Source organism: Anguilla rostrata, chromosome 2 (assembly GCF_018555375.3).
Source record: "Anguilla rostrata isolate EN2019 chromosome 2, ASM1855537v3, whole genome shotgun sequence".
Taxonomy (NCBI): Eukaryota; Metazoa; Chordata; class Actinopteri; order Anguilliformes; family Anguillidae; genus Anguilla; species Anguilla rostrata.
Window position 1 is genome coordinate 35968333 of NC_057934.1, and position 20900 is coordinate 35989232.

General features: G+C 43.5%; 1 protein-coding gene across 4 annotated transcripts in view; it reads right to left on the reverse strand.

The window, feature by feature from the left end:
- adam11 (ADAM metallopeptidase domain 11) overlaps positions 1–20900 on the reverse strand; it is a 37192-nt gene that overhangs the window by 2406 nt on the left and 13886 nt on the right. For 2 of the 4 annotated variants that reach the window (XM_064321852.1, XM_064321851.1), the window contains exons 7-25: positions 17355–17415; positions 16779–16912; positions 16340–16414; positions 15881–15952; positions 15187–15353; positions 14918–15002; positions 14480–14570; positions 13259–13310; positions 12593–12692; positions 12192–12263; positions 11845–11937; positions 10771–10851; positions 10609–10659; positions 10390–10453; positions 10009–10114; positions 9773–9892; positions 9317–9485; positions 8820–8931; positions 1906–1996 (exon numbers count right to left, since the gene is read on the reverse strand). In XM_064321852.1, coding sequence (XP_064177922.1) covers positions 1906–1996; positions 8820–8931; positions 9317–9485; positions 9773–9892; positions 10009–10114; positions 10390–10453; positions 10609–10659; positions 10771–10851; positions 11845–11937; positions 12192–12263; positions 12593–12692; positions 13259–13310; positions 14480–14570; positions 14918–15002; positions 15187–15353; positions 15881–15952; positions 16340–16414; positions 16779–16912; positions 17355–17415 — 1796 coding nt within the window. Of the gene's footprint in view, positions 1–1905; positions 1997–2210; positions 2324–8819; positions 8932–9316; positions 9486–9772; positions 9893–10008; positions 10115–10389; positions 10454–10608; positions 10660–10770; positions 10852–11844; positions 11938–12191; positions 12264–12592; positions 12693–13258; positions 13311–14479; positions 14571–14917; positions 15003–15186; positions 15354–15880; positions 15953–16339; positions 16415–16778; positions 16913–17354; positions 17416–20900 lie in introns of all 4 variants that reach the window. The other 2 variants (XR_010328319.1, XM_064321853.1) reach the window with 2 other exon arrangements.

A 20900-nucleotide genomic window follows, 5' to 3' on the forward strand; every position in this document is an offset into this window, starting at 1 on the left:
ACTCATTCCCATGCAGGCTAGGGTTATTTCAGGCAAGCTCAGAGGCAGAGGGACTTGTTGGTGGCAGGCCTATGGGGAGAGGAAGGAGGTGTGTCAGTTGTCCCTGCTGTGTTACGTGGCCTAGTATGACTGCTGTGAACGAAGCCTTTGATTCCTGTCTGCAAGCCCCACCACATGCTAACATAGTCTGAATGTACAAAATGAAGGAAATCATTACATCATCTCTCTCATTGCCTCCTCTCCTCTCAACCCTCCTGACAGGAGTGCAGTGTTCCCGGTCGAATTCGACTGCCGTCTATCCCTCTGCCTTTGGCTCTGCCCCCACACACAGCTCATGCAGACGTGCACATAAAGCCCTCATCACCTCCCCCACCAAAAAAATTAAATGAAATAAATAATTGGAACATCCAAGGCACACATGCAGAGCAGGATGGGGCACTACAGAGGGGGAACTATGGGGTCCTTGGCAGGCTATCCCTAGGGGCTCAGTCTGGATTGACGGGCCAAGGGGGAATGGGGGGGGAGTGAGCCATACTCCAGACTCAGGGTCTCAACGTGACAGTAAATGTGTGGATAAAAACAGTGCAGTTGGGGAATTCTATAGTGGGACTGACAGGGGTATGATGCTGAAGTGAAAATGGGCCAAAGGTTTGACTGGAGGACTGCAGGTTCACTCACACTTTTCTCCAGTGTTGAACCTCTAGAGCAGGGGTCGCAACTAAGTTTGGCCTTGGGTTAAATTTTTTTCACCTAGTTGGTGGGCCAGAACATGGCCACTCAGTTAATAAGCCTATTATTAGCCCTATACTACAAATTGCACATTAAATGTTGCTCTCTTAGCTGAGAAGCAGGCCTACATATGAAAAAAAAAAACAATCTGATAAAATTGGCAACATCTGTTGAATTGTCATTGCATTTGTTCCTTGATTAGCAGGGATTCAGGGGAAGATGCTACATAGGCTGCCAATGCATCACAATTAGGCTACAGGGCTACTGTAGGATAGCCAGTGTTGGGGAAACTACTCCCAATTGCAAATGTTGATAACTAAGTTACCAAATTACTGAACACTGGAAGTAGTTCAGCTACAGCACGGCTACCAATAACACCCCTACTCCTCTTGACATGATTTCATCTAAGGACTGGAGACTACTGCTGAGGGAAAAAATCCAGGCTGGAGGCTCTCACTGCACACATTGATTTTACCGGACCTCACTTTCATGGCAAGAGGCCTGCAAACACAGACAATGTGCCACATTCCAACTGGAGACAGTTGCACAGACCTACATGCCTGTTTTACATTTTGATTTCTTTTTCAATTTAAATAAATTTTAAAAATCTGATCTTGCTTCTGCTATTTGGCCCAGGGGGGAATGTAGCTTTGCCCATGCTACTTCATTATTAATTTTACTAAAGAAAGTAAATATTTTTGGAGGGTGATATTTTTCCCACAGACCACCAGTTGCCGACCCAGGCCTTAAAATATGTAGAGTCCTTGGGGGTCTACAGATCTACAGATTCACTGTCAGGAAATGATTCATTCATCCTGAGATAAACTAAACATTAAAAACAGCTACCATATGGGCAGGGCATTACTTACATGCAGATATTAAAAGTCCTGCTGTACGATTCCATTTGGAATACAAGGCCAAGGACCATTGGCGGTCTCCAACTAAGAGACAGCCAATGGTAGCCATCAATGACACACATGAAACAAACTTGCTTTCCGCAGAGCTCAAATCTTTGGCACTGGGCACTACCAGACCAAATGAAAAGCAGCTATAAACCCCTCCCCACCCCGGAGTATCCCATGTTCAGCAGTGAGTGGCAGTCATGGGTTGTTGCTGGCCATTTTTTGGGTATAGGTAGAAGCAGACAGGTACACAGAGACATGCCAGAGCTCTTACTTAAATCCCCATCCTGTTCCCCCTAGGACTATAGCTGCCAGGAGAATGGCACCTGCGATGGACCCTATTATGATATTGGTGCCACTGGGACCTGCGCAAAGGAAGAGGAAGTGGGGGGGAGGGGGGCAGGGAGGGGGAAGGGGAGACGGGAACACCACCACCAGACACACGTCAGAAAACATCAGAAACACTGTACATCCTGTCAACACTGACTGGCTAGAAAGAGATAGAGATAATAGGGACAGGGTAGGGAGAGTGGGTAAGAACACAACAGTAAAACGAAGAAAGGAGTGTGTTTTCATTACTTCTGCCTGTCTCTCCCCCTCTTTCTCTTTCTCTCTGCTGGACACCCTCTTGATTGGGGAGAGAACGTGCTCTGTGCAAGTAAATTGCCAAAATGCCTTGTTTCATTGGCAGACTGCAAGAAAATAAGCATGATACATTTGAGGTAGGAGCATGATTCCTTCTTCACACATAAATAAAGATGTGAACCTCACAATTTACCTTATCAAGCAAACATGGACCACTGGACCACCTTCATTGCAGAAACAGGCACATCTGACACATGCCCACACACGCATGCACGCACACACCTACACACATGGTGTGATTCTCTGCACTGCAGACAGAGAATTACTTACTTTTTACTTACGAGTAACTTGTTACTTAAAAATTAAATCATTGTTTGACAGAATACAGTGACTGATACACAAAGAAATGTATCTGATCCACATTTATGTGCATTCATGCATCACCCGGCACGTGTGGAATACTCAAATTTATTTGTGGATTTTTGAGACAATGCTTGCAGCATGATTTGCAAATAAATCCGCAAGGAGGTTTTTTTCCCACTGAGTCTAGTCCAGCCAGTTAAACTTTGAGCCATCCGTTCGCAAACACCCACATTACTCCGACCAGTCAGTTCATATGTGCTCACTTCAATCAATCAAAAGGAGTTGATGAAAAAAAACAGACAGTGAACATGGCCATGCTTAAAGACGTGTACCATATGAGTACCATCCTGATAACAGTCGGAAGTTTTCTAGTTACAACTTCTTAGATTTAAGTTAACTAGTTAGCTTGCTAATTTTCATATTTATTGAATACAGTTCTAGCTAAGTCCCACAATGAAATATCGCAAATAGCATCTTGCTGGCATAGTTACTTAGCCAGCAGTAGCTAGCTAGCTAATATTAGTGTGTGTCAAGCTGTTGTTCGAACTACCTAGCTGTAGTTATGTTTTATAGAGTGTTTGTACAGGGCCTTTCTCTGGACATGGAAAGCACCACTTGGGCCTCAATTAGAGCGATTACAGTTTGTGAACCTGAAACTATACTGACATGAGGCAACTGCAACTGGCATAGCAATTGCCTCCTGATATAACTATATAGTCACAGAATGACAGTGATAAACTCTTGAGTCATGAATTCTCGTGTGTGTGGTATGTCTGTGTGTGTGTGTGTGTGTGTGTGTGTGTGAGAGAGATTCATCTTGAGAGTGAATGTTCATATATACAAGCTTTCAAATTTCTTAAGTTTCAGTTGTTTTAAAAAATGTGAAAGGAGTGTAATCTTAGTGAAAACTACAATCTACCAGATGGACTTAGGGAAGGTAACATATAGAAAATATACATAAGCCTACTGTATATATTTCTTTGAGATTTTGCTGGAAAAAAAACAAGTTTAGACAGAACAGACTAACAGAACAACACATACCGGGAAAGAAATGATAAATAAATGAGAGAAAAGAAGAGAAAAAAAAAAAAATCCACGAAATAATACCAAAAGGCACTCAAATTTTGCTTAAAAAACAGCGGCAGAGAATAATAATTATTATATTATTATATAAGAATATGCTTTGATGGCCACAGAATAAATTTGGGTTATTAATGGAAATAGGTACTCATTTGGAATTTATTAGCTAAAGGCTACAACAACAGTTGCCTCTTGTAATCAATGAGTGCAGCTACAGAGGCTAAGCCCCTCTTCCCCCCACCAAACCCAACCCACTGGATATAAACTACCTCAGCAGATGGCAAAACCACATACAGTGAGCACCATAATTCATTGGACAGTGACACTTTTTTTGTTATTTTGGTTCTGTACTCTAGCACTTTGAGTTTGAAAAGATACAATGAGATTGAAGTGCAGACTGTCCGCTTTAATTTGAGGGTATTTTCATACATATCGGATGAACCGTTTAGAAATTATAGAACCTTTTGTACATAGTCCCCCCCATTTTTGGGCATCGACAAATATTGGACAGTTTAACATAATGTAGAACAAAGTAATCATTTTTAATATTTGGTCGCATATCCTTTGCATGCAATGACTGCTTGAAGTCTGTGACACATAGACACCACCAGACGCTGGGTATCTTCCCTGGTGATGCTCTGCCAGACCTGTACTGCAGCCATCTTCAGTTCCTGCTTGTTTCGGGGACTCGGCCTTCAGTCTCCTCTTCAGCATGTAAAATGCATGTTCAATTGGATTCAGATCCGGCGATTGACTCGGCCAGTCGAGGATTTTCCACTTTTTGGCTGTGAAAAACCCCTTCGTTGCTCTTGCAGTATGTTTCGGGTCATTGTCCTGTTGCATGAGTTTGGAGGCATTTGGTTTTCTGTCTGCAGTCACATCATCGATGAAGACAAGTGAGCCCGTTCCACTGGCAGCCATACATGCCCAAGCCATAACACCCCCTTCACCATGTTTCACGGATGAGGTGGAATGCTTTGGATCTTGGGCATTTCCTTTTTTTCTCCACACTTTCCTCTTTCCATAACTCTGGTGCATGTTAATATTTGTCTCATCTGTCCACAAGACTTTGCATCTTGTAGTGTACCCTCTGTAGTCCTGCTGGTGTAGTCTTCTACATATGGTAGACTTTGACACATCTACACCTGCATCCAGGAGAGTGTTTTTGATCTGTTGGGCTGTTGTCAGGGGGGTTTTCTTCACCATAGAGAGTATTCTCCGGTCATCCACTACAGTAGTCTTCCTCGGTCTACCGGGTCTTTTGACATAATTGAGTTCACCAGTTGTTATTTGGATGAAACAAACTGTTGACTTGGGCATCCCAGGGTTTTTGCAATGTTTCTGATTGATTGATTTTCATTTCTGAGCCTTATGACGGCCAGCTTAATTTGCATCGACACTGCTGTCTTCCTCATGTTGTCACACCCCAACAACAATGGCAAAGGCAAAAGGCAATTGCAAAGTCTAGAATCAGGACTAGATATCAACAGCTCTCTTCTGCATTCACTAACGACACAAATGAATACACCTGCCTAACGAAACACATCTGTGAAGCCAATTCAACAAGTACTTGTCATACCTTAAAATGGGGGGACCATGTACAAAAGGTGCTGTCATTTCTAAACGGTTCATCCGATATGGATGAAAATACCCTCAAATTAAAGCTGACAGTCTGCTCTTCATCTGCACTTTCAATCTCAAAGTGCTATAGTACAGAACCAAAATAACAAAAAACGTGTCACTGTCCAATGAATTATGGTGCTCACTGTACGTAAATAAGCCTTAGAACAGATTCCTGAAATTCAGCAGACTATGTTAAAGGTTAAAGACGGAGAGAAGAGTATCACCAATGAACTGCTCTTCTTCACAGAGCACACACAAAATATTTTTTAAAGGACGCATCAGTAATGGGAGGCAAACAAAAATGAAGATGACGATGAATATCAACCACACGCTGCAGGAGGTTGGGCTGGTACAGCTCAAAGAATTGTTACCGACTCATTCACCATGTGAATCAACACAGTAAATTAAAAGACCTGCTGTGCAAGAAAAAAAATTATTGTAAAGCACTGAGAGAGGACACTGCACTGCATCAGGGCAGAGAGTGAGCTCACTGCAATCAGACAGGAGCTGGAGTGAAAAGACTAGGCTATCCAGAACCTCAGAGTTGGCCCTTACACTCACTACACTCACAAGACTGTAGGGGGCTGCACCCAGGGTTCGCCCCTGCCAGTGTCTACCCTCGCTGTCAGGGACAGTATGAGTGACACTGTTGCACAAGCGATGTCTCCCTTCACACAGGAGAACATAACAGATGGCAGCCGCCAGAACATTGGAGGTCAGCAGTCAAAGCCCCTGCAGCCCATCAACCTTAAAGTCTGAGGACTTAGACACAAAGTCACATCCACACAGCAACAGAAGAAGAAGCAATGAGACAAAGCTAACAAAATTCTGGTGCCCAACAAATGCTCTTCTGCACCTGACTGAATGTAAACTTGGCTTGCACTATAATTATCCACACAGGTACAAGTGACCTGAGGGCTCAGCAGGAGAAGGTTGACACATCAAGGAAGAGAATGACAGAAAAGCAATACACACTGTCCCAATCATTATCTCACTCATCCCTAGGAAAGGCTGAATGCCTACGATACATAGAGGACAAATGCGGATATTTCACATGGATCATGATTGACTCACACTGTTTGTACACCTGGAACATCCTGTACTCTGGAGCTCAAAAGTCTCTATGATCATGTCTACCTTCTTAAAAAAGCAGTGGGGATTCTGTCTGCAGTCGTGAAATATGCCACACCTGACGTGACCCAGCCAGCCCTATTTAGAGCAGGGAGAGGCCTCACAGCCTGCATCATCTGCACCCCACCTGCCCTCCTAGGGAGACATCTGGTTCAGCCTCCACAGCACCATCTCATGGCCAACTACATCACCGCTGGACACCCCACCGACGATACCAGCAGCCGAGCCAGAGCACGCAGCAAGCACGCAGACAACCAGCACATCTGCAGCCCAGCCCGTCCAGGCCTGGGCTGAGCCAGTACTTGCAGTGGATAGAACTGCCACAGGATCACCCCAGCTACGCTGCAGCACCCAATCACAGCTGAGCCCTGCCATAGGAGCGCCCCAGCTATGCTGCTGCAGCCAATCAGAGCTGAGCCCTACCACAGGAGCACCCCAGCTATGCTGCTGCACCCAATCAGAGCTGAGCCCTACCACAGGAGCGCCCCAGCTACAATGCTGCACTGAAAGGCTCTGCAGGATCAAATGCTGCAGAACTTGGGGGGATCAGACAGCTTCTCAGCTTCATCCACACAGCTGTTCAGATAAGTACGTTAAAATTACTAGAATGCTTCAGTTGCAATTCAGAAACTGTAAAAAAAAGTTAGTTACTTGCAATGAGTCTTATTTTAGTTTATATAGATAATAAATGTTACATGCACGATAATGCATGGTATAATGTTACCAAAATACATTGATAAAATATTTTATATTTTGATTATTATTTAAATTGATTCTCTGTATAGTATAATTGTTTTGTTTTAAATATTCTTGCTCAAATACTCATTCCTCAAATTTGCTTCCAATTGCTTTTTAACCTTTGAACAACATTAAAATAATTGCAGTTAATACATTAATACATACAAGTCCTTAATAGTCACAAACTGTTCCTTATTTGGATAGAAAAGTAAAATTACACAGTTGAGACAAAACACCAAAGAGCTAGATATCTTTATCCTTCAAAAGACCTTGTGTAGGAGGGATGTAGTCTCTCACTGTCCCTCAGGTTATAGGGAAATCATGCTCCCATTAATTAAAACCAGCACATAAATTGTGGTGGAGACTCTGGAGGAATCATTATTTGGCATAAAGCTGAGAATAATAATTTTACACAAGTACCAAAAATGAAAGTAGCCCATTTATGCTAAAAATATGAGATTGCATGCACACAAAAGGATCTGCTCCTTTGTTCAATATCCATCGCTCCATCTGAATCCCCATATTATAATGAAGACATTTTGCCAATCTTCATGCAGATATTCCATTTCCAGGCATATGCTCTCAAGCTCTCATCTCTGGAGATTTAAATACCACACAGGCATACATTCCAATACTGAAGGACACATACATCTTTCGTCAGAATCGCCCCAGGAGTATGACCAACAACCGCAGAAATTACAGTGACCACTCAATTAGTAAAAATTGAATTAACTGGTTGGAATAAACCTGTCAGTGTGGAAGAGTAAGATTTCTTAGGAAGATTCACCAACAGTCCTCCTCTTGTCAACAGCACAGTGGATTATATGCAGTGACAGACTGGGATCATTTCTATCTGAGAGCCTTCATTGTTAATCCTATACTGCAGCTATCAAATCACAGCCAAATTACTGTGCATCTAAAAAACAAACTAACCACAGCAGCACACACACAAACTAGTAGGCTAACCTGTATAGTGAACAGCCAATGCAGCATATAGATGGACTCCAAATAGCATACTGGATTACCAGGTAGCAATTGAAAACCAAACAATTCCGACACGGCTACACACCTTTTTGATCACCACTTAAGCTCACAGTTCTGTAAGCGTAAATCTTGCAGTGCAGAGCTAAATCACATGTTTGAAAAAGCAGATTTAACTGCAAATTTGAAAATTAAACCAGGAATGCCTGGCAACACACCTAAAAAGAAAATGGTTTGTCCAAGAGTGTAAAGATTTAAGAAAGATCTTAGAATGCTAGAAATGTAAGCACACCTTCAGAATGGAAAAAAATGCACAGAAATCCAGTTGACTAAAATGTAATCAAAAACTTAATATTTTTTGGGAAATACTGGATATATTTCCCAAATATACAAATATACAACATTGGAAATACTGTATCTGGAGAGACCACTTTAAAAACCTACATGAACCCCCATCTAAAAAAGTATGTGGACACAGAATATCCAATGAATTGCTTAAATACAGCAGCACTAAGCTACAGGAGGTCATGATATTAACACTTTTTTAATATGATTGAGCCTAGACTTTTTTGAGAAATCTTTTGATTCAATCCAGCAAGAAGGGCTCCACTTACACACACACACACACACGCAGAGAAAGAGAGAGATATATGTGTATCCAGTACTTCAGTGCAGAAGGGTACACACCCTTAGATATAGGGTCTTCTGGGGGTTTGGGGTCAGGAATGGGGTCCCTGATACTGCAGTCTTTCCCTGTGTAGTCCCGGTCACAGATACACTTCACTTCATTACTGCACGTCTAACAGAGAGAGAGAGTGAAAGAGAGAGAGAGAAAGACAGAGAGAAGGAGAGATTTCCCTTTTACACATACACAGCATCATACTCTGAGCATGTACTTAAAATATAGGTAATGTCCTCATTCCTGCATTATTAATATTCAGCTCATTCCTGCTATTAATAAAAGCTTTGTTTTATAAATGCATTTGCACTGTCTTTGGCCTCATTATTACAACATATAATGGCCTTCACTCCAAAATATGAAAAAGATGTAAGTATAAACTACTATTCACAGAATTATTTATTGGCTGTCTATGAAGCCGACCCAAAACAACCCAAACAAAGCCGGGCAAAAACAGGACCGCACAACGACATAAGGCAACCCCAGTGCAAAGTGAGGTCCTCACCCCGTGGTGTGAACAGGTGGAGAGGGGGGGCGTGCCCGGGCAGGCGCTGAGGTTGAAGGTGGCTAGAGGGAGGCAGCGGTGGTCCAGGCACATCATGTTGGGCCCACAGGGAGTGCCGTCTTCCACATAGCCCAGGTCCGAGCCGTCCTCCAACAGGGCGTGGCCACCACTGGACACCAATGAGAGATGAGAAGAGGGAGGTGTCACAGTGGGAAGTGTCAATCAAAAACAAAGAACAATGGCTTGGGTCAACAAAGCAGAATATTTATTACTCGCAGGTATTTATTACTTGCAGGTACTATTATTAACCTGCGGGTAAAGACCATTTGGAGCAATGCTATTTCTCGAGTTCCCAAATTTCTTTCTTCTTCTGGGCTCATGTGTGAATTGCCTTTCTGTCACTCTCTTGCTTTCACAGTCCCGCTTTGCAAGGGCAGCTTGAATAATAAAGCTCACCGACAGTCCAGGTACTTGTTCTGGTGGTAGATGGTAAGGCTGGTCACCTCACCCTGCAGATCCCCAAACTTTGGTTTCGCTGACATGTTAGCGCAGAGCAGGAACCCGCACAAAACATCCCTGAAGGAGGGGGAGAAGAAAAAAGAGAGGGAAAGAAATTCCGTGAGAGTTCGCGTTTCCCCCCACGGGGGGGCGCTCTGGAAGGCTGAGCGGTGGTGAGAGGAGGGCTCACGTACTGCTTGCTGCACTGCACCCAGCCCTGCCCGCCGGCATCATGCCCACAGTTTCCCTTCTCTGTGCCCTCGGTGTTCAGCTTCTCATAACAGAAACGGTCCGCTGAACCTGCAGGACAAGGACAGGCAGAAAGTAGCAGGGCTGGGGTAAGCCACAAACAGCACTTCCTGGCCTAGCAACAGGGGGCAGCAGTGCCATTATAGAGGAATAACGCTGAATTATAGCATTTTGCATTCCTGACTCATCTTATATATTGTTTGTTCGTTGTTCAGGGAAAGTTCAAAGTTTTGCCATTTACAGTGTGTCTACTAATGGATTCCTCATGCGGAAATCCATTAGTCGACACCAATAAAAAATGAAAAAAAAATTTGAGCAGTACTTACGATGGCCCCAGAGCCCCATGCACTGTCTGTCTCGAGTTTTACAGCGACCTCCGTAACACCGGCCCTATGACAGACAGAGGCAGAAATTAAGCATAGAAGGGGAAACTTGGAGTGGAGTGGGAAAAATGTACAGTCTCTCTCTCTTTCATATGTACAGATGCATGCACGCACACTAGCCTGGCAGAAGAACAGGCAGCCCATAGAAGTAGACTGCATTACCTGACTGTTGTCACATGTGTACCCATCCAACTTGTGGACATTGTGAGGGCACTGCAGTAACAAGAAAATACGTCACACGCCGGAGTGTACATTTTACACATTGTGTTATACACAGCATATATAGATTTAATTCTCCCATAATTCCCCTGGACAGGCCCATACCTGGCTGGAGTCTCCAGTGCAGGTCTCTGCTATGTCACAGTCATTCACAGCTTCCCGGCACACCACTCCCCTCAGCTCGTACTTTCAAATATAATGCACCGAGTCAGCACAACACACATCAAAACTTCCACACATTACTCAGACTCAGGAAATGTACTATAATGGCATTCCACAACCTTTTTTTCCTAAATCAAAGGCTAATTACTCAGCACAACTCACCAAAGAATCAAAGTTTGTTGACTATGTTATGGTGAGTAATAAAACATCAGTTTAGGGAGCACTGTTTGCATGCAGACTCAATTACCTTTTTCCTCATCGTTTTTCTGTTGTGGACCTGCGTAGGCTATTGGATGTGTATATTCTCTTTTGCTACACAGACATTTCTTTGTAACCATATGTTCAGAGGCAAATCTAAACTTCCGCCAGTTTCACACAAGCTTTGTAATTTCCCCAATTAAGTATACACATTTGCGAAATAGGCCCATCTTATCACTGCAACATCCCCCTCACTGCCACGCACGTCCTTTGAAATGCCAACCGCTTATTTCTTCACATTGCAATAAGCAGAGCTTCTGTGGATGGCTGCCATATCAAAGGACAGTGCAGCTGGCACAGGCAGTCTGCAGGTGCCCATCTGAACAGAGGTGTCCATATTTCACTCCCTGGGTGAAGCTATGGCCAATTATTTATACTGTAATCTCTGTGGTACTCCTAGTCCAGCCACAGTTGGTACGGTCAAGACTCATTCAGGGCCATAGGGGCACATCACTGCTTCACTCACAAAGAAACTCAATGGGACAGACCCAATTACTCCCACCCCAGTACATGCAATCTGGTCTTCACCCTACATATTACATGCGATGAACATACGGTATGTCAGCACCATCAAAGCATTAGCGTGATAACAAAGTATACCTGATTTCATACTGTTAAATACACATTGATGCTACTTGAAAAGAAAAGAAAAATATATGCACAGCCACCCACAGCCATTCACAGCCCAGCCCCGAAGCCCAGTGAGAGCATTTTCACGGTCGTGTCACCAAAAAGGCCGCGAGAAAGCCAAGCCCTCACCATGCAGCCCCGACAGCACAGTCCGTTGCTGCACATGGCGTCGTGAGTCAGAGTGCACTTCTTACAGCACGCGCCCCCGCTCCGCAAACACTCCTGCAGGGACACAGAGCCACATCCCGCCCGTAAATAACGGCACCTGGCGTCCAATGCTGCGACTGAACGCTGCTAACCATGGAACGCAAAGCACAGTGTGTTCTGGGAACGGCGACTCGATCAGCACGCGACAGAAACTGGATGGCTCAAGCCCAACGCATACTGTCCTTCTGCCCTGCGTCAGAGTTCTGCTGCTGTAATGAGTATCACCGTGCTCCTCCAGGAGGCAGTGTTGTACCACCAAGAAGACTCACCACTTGCGATCCACAGTCGCACTCCTCGCCAGTCTCCACAAAACCATTCCCACACTCCGGAGGGTCCAATAGCTGAGGAAGAGGAATGCCGAGAGGAAGGTGGGAGGTACGGGGACAGAGAGAAGAGCAGCAGGAGAGAGGGAGAAAGAAATGGGAGAAAAATGAAAATCTATTTTCCAAAAACTGACTGCATTTATGCCCTCTCGACATAGTAGTTACAGTATAAACCGTACAATCTGGATGTTATGCAAAGAAACCTCTCTCATGAAGCATCTCTGTTCAACATTGCACCACGGCCCTTTTGACTCTTTGACTCTGCAGAAATGCTGTGTGTCCCCACACTGCAGAAATGCTGTGTGTCCCCACACTGCAGAAATGCTGCGTGTCCCCACATGGTTTACCTTATTGGGCTTGTTGAAGAGGCAGCTGCCGCCTCCTGCCTGCAGGAAGCGGATGTACTCGTCCACGCTGCAGCGAGCAAACTTCCGGGGTAGGTAGAATCTGGCAGACAGGGAGATGCATTTGGAACTTAGACCATAGGCTAACATCTAATTTCAACTCATTAGGATGGGAACTTAGGGAATTAAAAAAGATGTTAAACAAATTTATGTTTTAACCTCAATTCAGACAAAATATTGGGAGGATATTATACCGGGATATTTTGGGAGTGTGGCTTATTTCTAATTATAGGTATATTTTATTGGTACATGTTTAATTGGTAAAGAATTCTGAAGAGAGACTTTAAAGTTAAAGATGCCTGCTGAGAGAATCTTTATTCAGAAATATTTCTGAAGAGGGAATCTTTAATAGCAAAGATTTCTGAAGAGGGAATCTTTAATGGCAAAGATATCTGAAGGGGGAATCTTTACTGCCAAAGATATCTGAAGAGGGAATCTTTACTGCCAAAGATTTCTGAAGAGGGAATCTTTACTGCCAAAGATATCTGAGGAGCGAATCTTCATTGGTAAATATTTTCTGACAACTGAGCAAAATAGTTTCATAGACCACCAACAGAAACTGGAAAACAATCTAGACTCTCCACTGCCACTTGTTCTGTATGGACTTACCCTGTGTCCTCCATGATACAACCCAACCAAGGGTCCGGGCATTTACAGTCCCCTGTGGGGGAAAAAAAGACAGGTCACATGACAAGGTTCTATTAGAGTGGCCACAAATAATTTGATTCTTAAAAAACAGTTATACTGTAGGATCTTACATTAACTGATCTTTCCATCCTCAGTATACTTTGGTTTTGAAGAATATGAACAATTTTTAGTGATTGTAAAGAATACCCAACTAAGGTGAGATTTTAACCTCCTCTGTGTTCAGCTCATGAGCTGTCAGTGTATAAACTACAAGTTTGCCCATACTCATCTTTTTAATATGTTGCCCATTACCCGTCAAAGGAATTACACTTTTTTTGCAGATGCACTACCATCTGAAGCTAATCTCCCACAATGCACTGCCTTATCTCTTGCCCACAGTAATGCAAATTCCATGCATTGCAGTCTGGGAAAATATAACACCCCATGTTTGAAACTTAACAAAACATGGATTTTGTTACTGTGATGCGAAGGCGTTACATCCAAGACAAACGATTACACATGCCAGGAGACCCCACATTTCAGCTAAGCACAGATTTGCAAAGCAGAATTCAAACGCAGCTCTATAAGCATCTTTGCATCCGTTCATGGACTCGCAAATTATTTAATTCCTGAGAAACACACCTGATTCATTGAAGGATATCTAGGCTGCTACAAAATTGCGTCTAGTGTTTTTTGTCATGTACAAATTCTGGACTGGAAAGATAGACAAATTATTTTTTTTTCTTTTTTGAGTGAAGTGCCTTTAACATTATATAATTACAGAATGCCTTGCCACTCAATGGTGAGGGTTCAAGTACTTAGGCTGATGTAGCTAAAAGGGGTTGGCAGTAACTGATCAATACAGGCATCACTATGAGCAGTTTATTCAGCGAAATACAAAATACTCCATTTCCTCTGAAAAGCACTTCAAAGGTATGTAAAACATTTATGCAACACCCATCAGCATGTGGAGGGCAACTGCTGCTAACAGACAAAGCAGCTACGGGCGTTCCTTCACAGGAGTCAGCTCAGATGACTAATCATCTAATGGAGAACTCTAATTACAGCTACTTAGCATGGAAGAGTGCCCAAGTGTAAACCCCTCCCCTCACGCATCCCAGCTGTCTGTCAGGTCACACCGAAGCAGGAGGGGGAGGGCGGGGGAGGGGCAAAGAAGGGGGGATGGGTGTTTGGGGATCACACCTGCTGCTGTGCGTTCCTTGTTCCACATCATGCCGATGTTCTGACCCAGGCTCTGGCACAGCGTGATGGCCATCGGACCCACGTTCCCGTACTGTAACACACACGCACAAGTGTGAGACAAGGCCCAATGACACAAAGTGCAAGCCCATGGCTCGACTGACAATTGCTTAGCCTTATAAAAGCACTCTGCTTTAAGCCGTTTGGATACAAAATACCATTCGTACTGACATGAATGGGTATGAGATTGATGTACAGCTTTGTGTGATGTGTTAGTGTATAGTGATGTAATTGTGTTGGCTCAGCTCAACACAGGGGCAGGTTTACATATCAGCAGGGGCCAATGCAGAGGACTGTGTTACAGCTGTGCGAAAACAAGCCCAGAGATCAATGGGAGGAAACGGTGTTGCCAGGACTTGACGTGAAGGGGAGGTTCCGCACCTCATTGACTCCGCCTCCCCGAGTGAGAGAGCAGATGCCCCCAATGTAGGCCGTCCCGCTGCGGCTGCTCTGGAAGGTGCGTCCCCTGGGAGAGACGAGAGGGAATCGCGGCAACATGGGCGCCGAGTTACTGAGAGTTGTCTTCCACAGAGAGTCGCATCAACACTCACGCCCCCACACCGCACTCTGTAAGCCTCCAGCTCTCTCTGCCTCTCCCATCCGCACACTGTTCTCTCTCCTTCCCACCCCCCAGGGACAGGAATACCTACGAGAGGAGGTGTGCTGTATCGCTGTGTTCCTTTATGTTTTCTTTCCTGTATTTCATGAAGTCACGCAGGGTCAGCAGGGGGTCATCACCAACGGAGACCATGTTCTGTGATGACCACGTTTCCATGGCAACCAGAACGATCCTGGTGTTCAGCTGTTCCTTGTAGATCTAGAATCAAAGAACCACAATAAAAACAATGATGAAAATGTCAGCAAGCCTGCGAGCCCTACAACCATTTTTAGTACTGCTGCTGAACCAAAAAGAAAAGCACATCACTGATAGAAATCATGCCACTGGCGCTCAGAGCTGGGACATCTGCTTCTTTTAGTTAGAAAACCAACCCTCAGGCCTCGGGTTTAAATACAACAGCTGATTGATATTTTCATTGTGGCAAGCAGCTTCTTTCAGTTCAGAAGCAGACACCTTCAGCTTTGGGTTGCTTTGCAGTATAATGGTGAAGGAGCGGGGCTTTAAACTTGTGCGTTTGTTTCCCAGCTAGGGCGCTGATAAGCACCTAGTCTAAACTGCTTGAGTGAAATATCCAGCAGTATAAAGTATGTAAAAAATTGTATGTGAAAATGTTATCTGTGAAAGTGGATGAAAGTTCAATCCAAGCAGTAATGTGTATGTAAATTAAGTCACAGAAAAGACTTGGTTTTCAGCGAAAAGAAGCGCAATAACACTCTGTTCCTCACCGCATCTGCCATGTTGACCACAGCTTTGGCAAAGTTCCTGGTCTGGGAGGCTGATTTTCTCATATGCAAATACTGCAGACAGGACACAAATAATAAAGCACAGAGTTACCGAAATAGAGACAGAGATGAAAATCATGAGATGAAAGGCACTATATTAATGCAATCTATTATCTAATATCATTCATTTCGTAACTCAAGAAAACATGCTCATGGTCTGATGAGAATAACATCCCCTTGTGTCTCCTTAATTAGAAAAACATGGCCAATTCAGTGTGGAATTAATGTGCAACAGTTTTGCTTAACGACGCCTAGGGATGGTCTGTTCGAAATCAAAGGAAACCCCAACCATCTTTAATGGAAACAAACACTTGTGCAGCCCAGGATGTGAAGATGAAGTTCACCGAGTGCAGGCTAATCCACCCCAATCTTCAAAAACAGAAACGGCAGCGAGCCACTCACCAACTCATGGTCATTGACCACCATCAGCTCAATATACTTGGTCTCACTCTGGACAGTATGCTGGTTCCGGCGCACCTGGAGGGGGCAATGGGGATGGGGGGGGGGAATCACATTTTTGGTATTAGTCACAGGCGGTCTGAAGCTCCAGCTGCCATTCTGAATGCTTTCTGAAGCCACAGATCCGACCAAAATGTGCCCATCTGGGTTCAGTTCATCGAGTATAATTCCAAACGATCTTCTGGAAACAAGTACCCCTGTTTTCGTTCGGCTAGCTTAAACTGCTCTCAGCACCACAACAGTAAACACAAGACCAGCTGACAATTAAGAACCTGTACTTCATTTGTACTGTAGAACATTAAACGTAATAAAAAAATGAAATTAAAAAAAAAACAGAATAACCAGACACGATCATTTAGGGTGTCGTAAGAGTGTTTCACACCTGTCTCTTTGAACGGCGCAGCCCCTCGGCGAAGGCAGGTTCCTCTTCCAGTTGAAAGAAGATGTCACTGTCGCCATCGCTGCCGTTCCCGCCATCGGTGTCAGCGTTACTGTCACTGCTGTTCTGCTTGCAGCCTGAAAGAGGAGAGCGCAGGGGGGAGAGCAAAATGCAATTGCATCAGTTTCAACAGACAATACAAGAGTGTATTTTTATACACTGATCTGTAATGTAGATCAATAACCTTCCAACAGGGGGAGGACAAGGACAGCACAGAGGAGGAGAGGATAGAAAACTGCAGACAAGAGGAGGACAGGGGGAATCGGAGGGGACAGGAGACGGAAGAGACAGATGAGCTGGAAGAGGCAAGGACGGGGAGAGCACAAGGTGTGCAACAGGACCCAAAAAAGAACAGAAAACCGAGGAAAGGAGGCTATTTAAAAACCGGAGCCAGGAGAATAGAGGTGAACTGGAGGGCAGAGGAGAGGAACTGAGAGTAAAGATAGAAAACGGAAGAGCAGAGGATGACGGGAGATGAAAGGCCTGAAGGAGGGAGGAAATCAGAGGATGAGTTCACACCTGGACACAGTGGGGCCAGCTCCAGCTTGGGCATCCTGCGCACCAAATGCGCCTCCTCTTCCTAAAGAGACACACGACACAGTCAAAGCACCACTGCAACACTGCTAATGACTTACTGAAACTGTACGTAAGCTTGAATCTGTAACTTCTGTTGCGCAATCATTTTCTTTTTCAGTTTTGGAATTGAGCGATCTTTGTTTTGTTTTTTTCTTTTCTTTTTTTAAATTATCTGTATCATAACCATCATCTAGTGTTGTTTGCAGAAAACCGGGGCAATTAGGATCAATTTAATAAGAAAAATTGACCTAAGCGTCGCAATACAAAAATGAATACACAAACCATCAAGACTTTGTGTTTGAGAGTTAATGCACAAATACTAAAGCAGAACGCTCACATTCCTTGCTGGCAACGGGTTCTCCATCCATGTAAACTGGGAGACAACTTGAATGCGAGTTTAATGCTTTATGAAAATGACCGTTCTGGGTCTCTGAGGATGGGGCAGGGGGAGCCAGCAAGGATCAAATGAGACAGAGAGAGGCTCCATCGATCTATTTCTCACTCCAGTGTAATGGAGCTATGGTTATATTAGCTTGGGCGCCTTAATGGAAAACTATTCAGCCTCCTCCACTCCGCTCCCTCAGCCCCAACTGTCCTCTGATATAAAATGCATGACTGGGCACAATGAAAGAATGGACTGTCCGCCTCATTTAAATCTACACTCGGAAGCAGTGAGCCTTCACCCTGGACCTACCGAGTAAGCTGGTGAATATTACAAAAGCAATTTCATTTGAAAGACTGGGCCTCCTACAACATTTGTAACAACAATATATGTATATGCTTACTCCACAAATTATTTATCGGCGACAAACAATTAACGAGACGTTTACAACCGAGAGACCAACTAACAGCTCAGCCAATTCTGTTTAACTGATTTGGCCAGTTGGAATGTATGCTAGCAAACACAGGGGGTCCCCTGGAACACAGCAAATGGCATGCAAGAGCTGGGTGGCCATATGTGACAGCATGGAATCAGACTTTTTGCACAAATTTAAATGATCTGTAGTTATAAACAACTGCTGTGATTATAGTTTTTGAGTAGCCATGCCTTCTGCCACTATAAAACAGTTTTACATGAATTACATGTATCGTTCAACCATTCTAGGCTCTTTATATCTGTGGTGGAGGTCACATGGTGGAATATATCAGCAGAACTCATCAGAGTTACCAGCTAGACTTCCAGTCACCACAGAACACTTCACATCCCTACTTAAAAACTCACAGAATGGGCCAAGTCTGATGAATATTCATGAGCCAGCAGTCCTGGGAAGTTTCGTAGTTGTTATAACACGGCTGTTATAACATTGCTACCCATATACATACTAATTATAGTCAGAGGTAAGCCTTGAATGTGTGTGTAAGAATCCCCTCAGACATACCAAACAGCAGACGTACCTTAGTGATGAAGGAACGTATGTAGTCTTACCTGGTGTTACCGGAAGGGGATTCATTTAATTTAGTGTGGCTCTATATGGATTTCTGTCTTAATCTATTTTAATAGATGCGATTACGCCTCTGGCTTGTGTTGCCTACAAGAATACAGTGTGTATGAGTTTATGTGTATGATAGGACCTCAAAACCACTATGTGTATAGTAGTTAGAGTCAGAGCGGAAAGCCAGGTTAAAGTGAATGCAACAGTGCAAATCTCAGTGTAGTGGAATGGCTATACGCAAATGCAACAGGTCAAATTGATGAATCTCTTTGAACCATTCCACCTTTGCCCTTACAGTATATACCAAAAGATCAAAGAAAGACTCCAAACCAAACATGATTACACTGTATATGGAAAACCTAAAGCATACATTATGCTATTTCAACACAGTAGTTGTGGAAGCATTGCACCAATGCAGCAGAATGATTGCAACAGTGCTACTGGGACAATAGCACTGTCTCTGTATGAAACTTTGCTGACTCCCTGCTAGCACTGTAAACACAGTCTGTTCTCCTTTGGGGGTCAGATAAGGGGCACGCTTCTTTAAACCGCCCTACCTGCATATAGAGCTATATATTATAGTCTGATATCACATCTTTGGAATGGCTGGCTGGTTCTAGGCTCAGGTAAGTGGCGTGTAGTCTGAAACCTCAAACAAAGTGTTTGCTGTTGGAATTGGTTCCATGCATAAAAGACAAGGGCATGCATTGCCCTGCGGAAAGGTTCACTGACCCCTCAGTCCTCTACCTCTTCTCCCCCGCCCCCTCCCCCCTCGCCAAAATTTCTGCAGGAGACATTTCATCATCATGATCCTGCTCCTGGATTATATGTCAAGTCATTACCTTCCATAAGGCAATAGGAAGATAGAGTGACACATGGCGGTGCCAGAGAGAGTGGGAGAGGCAAGAGAAAGAAAGCCGTTTATTGTCATGCCAGTAATATATAACATGAAATCCTACACTTCTACTGACCATCAACTCTCCAAACGCTATAGACCGAAGATGCTCCTATTCCCAAAACACACAGTACAGTGAGGTTTCTAAGAACAGAACTCAAAGAGCTTTGACAATTGATTTGTTCAAATGGGGGCACAGTACACCTGCAGCCACCCTCAGGTGTTACAGAAGCAACAAAGTGGCAGAAGTCACTCATATTCAAATCCAATCCTTTTCCAGAAAAACAATGATGAAATGTGTTTTGCCATGACTAATTCTGAGGTCATACTATAGAAAACTCAAAGTATTTGCAGTGATTGTATTATGTAGTGATATTATTTAATATTATGCAGAGAAAAAAAAGCCAAAATGCTGGGGAAAAAATACACTGCATTCTATAAACAGATATTCCAAGGTCTTTTGTTTTAACAACAGGCGATGACCCAGACTTGAACCACAACAAAATAATTACTCTTGTTTCTTTGAGCAAATTGTCTTTCGGTGTCTGACAATTCTGTTGTTGTTTATTGATCATAATATTTATACAGCTGTTGGTAGAATTCAAAGAAAAAGCACTTAATTTGAATGAAAAGTCAAAAACGAGATGTCATGCTCTAGCTAGCTTGCTCAACTAGAGTAAATTAAAACAGGGCTTTTCACTTCTAGGGCTTTTTAATATTAGCCTGTGTGGCAACAATTTATTTTGATCAGATCAAAACCTTATTTGTATATTATTTAATTCCACTAATTTCATCCTGCTTCTGTTACAATTGTCATAATAAAATTATGAAAGACATACATTTATTGTGTTACTGTGAGTTGGCATAGCCAAGCACTGATAATTGCACCATGGTGGACAGTTATTGTCCCACTGAAAAATGAGGTTAAGGAGCAAGAAAGGAGGCTTAATGCATATTGAATTATTTGTATCTGATTATTCAAAGCAATACGACTGATCTAACTAGCACAGCTATCCAAGCTTGCTAGATCAGCCATTTACAATACTGAGAATAACCAGTGAGGGTCCAGAGCAATATAACCACTGCTGTGTCCCAAAGGTTATACCTGTCATGCACCAATCACACTACATTATCTATTTATATAAACAGAAAATAATAACT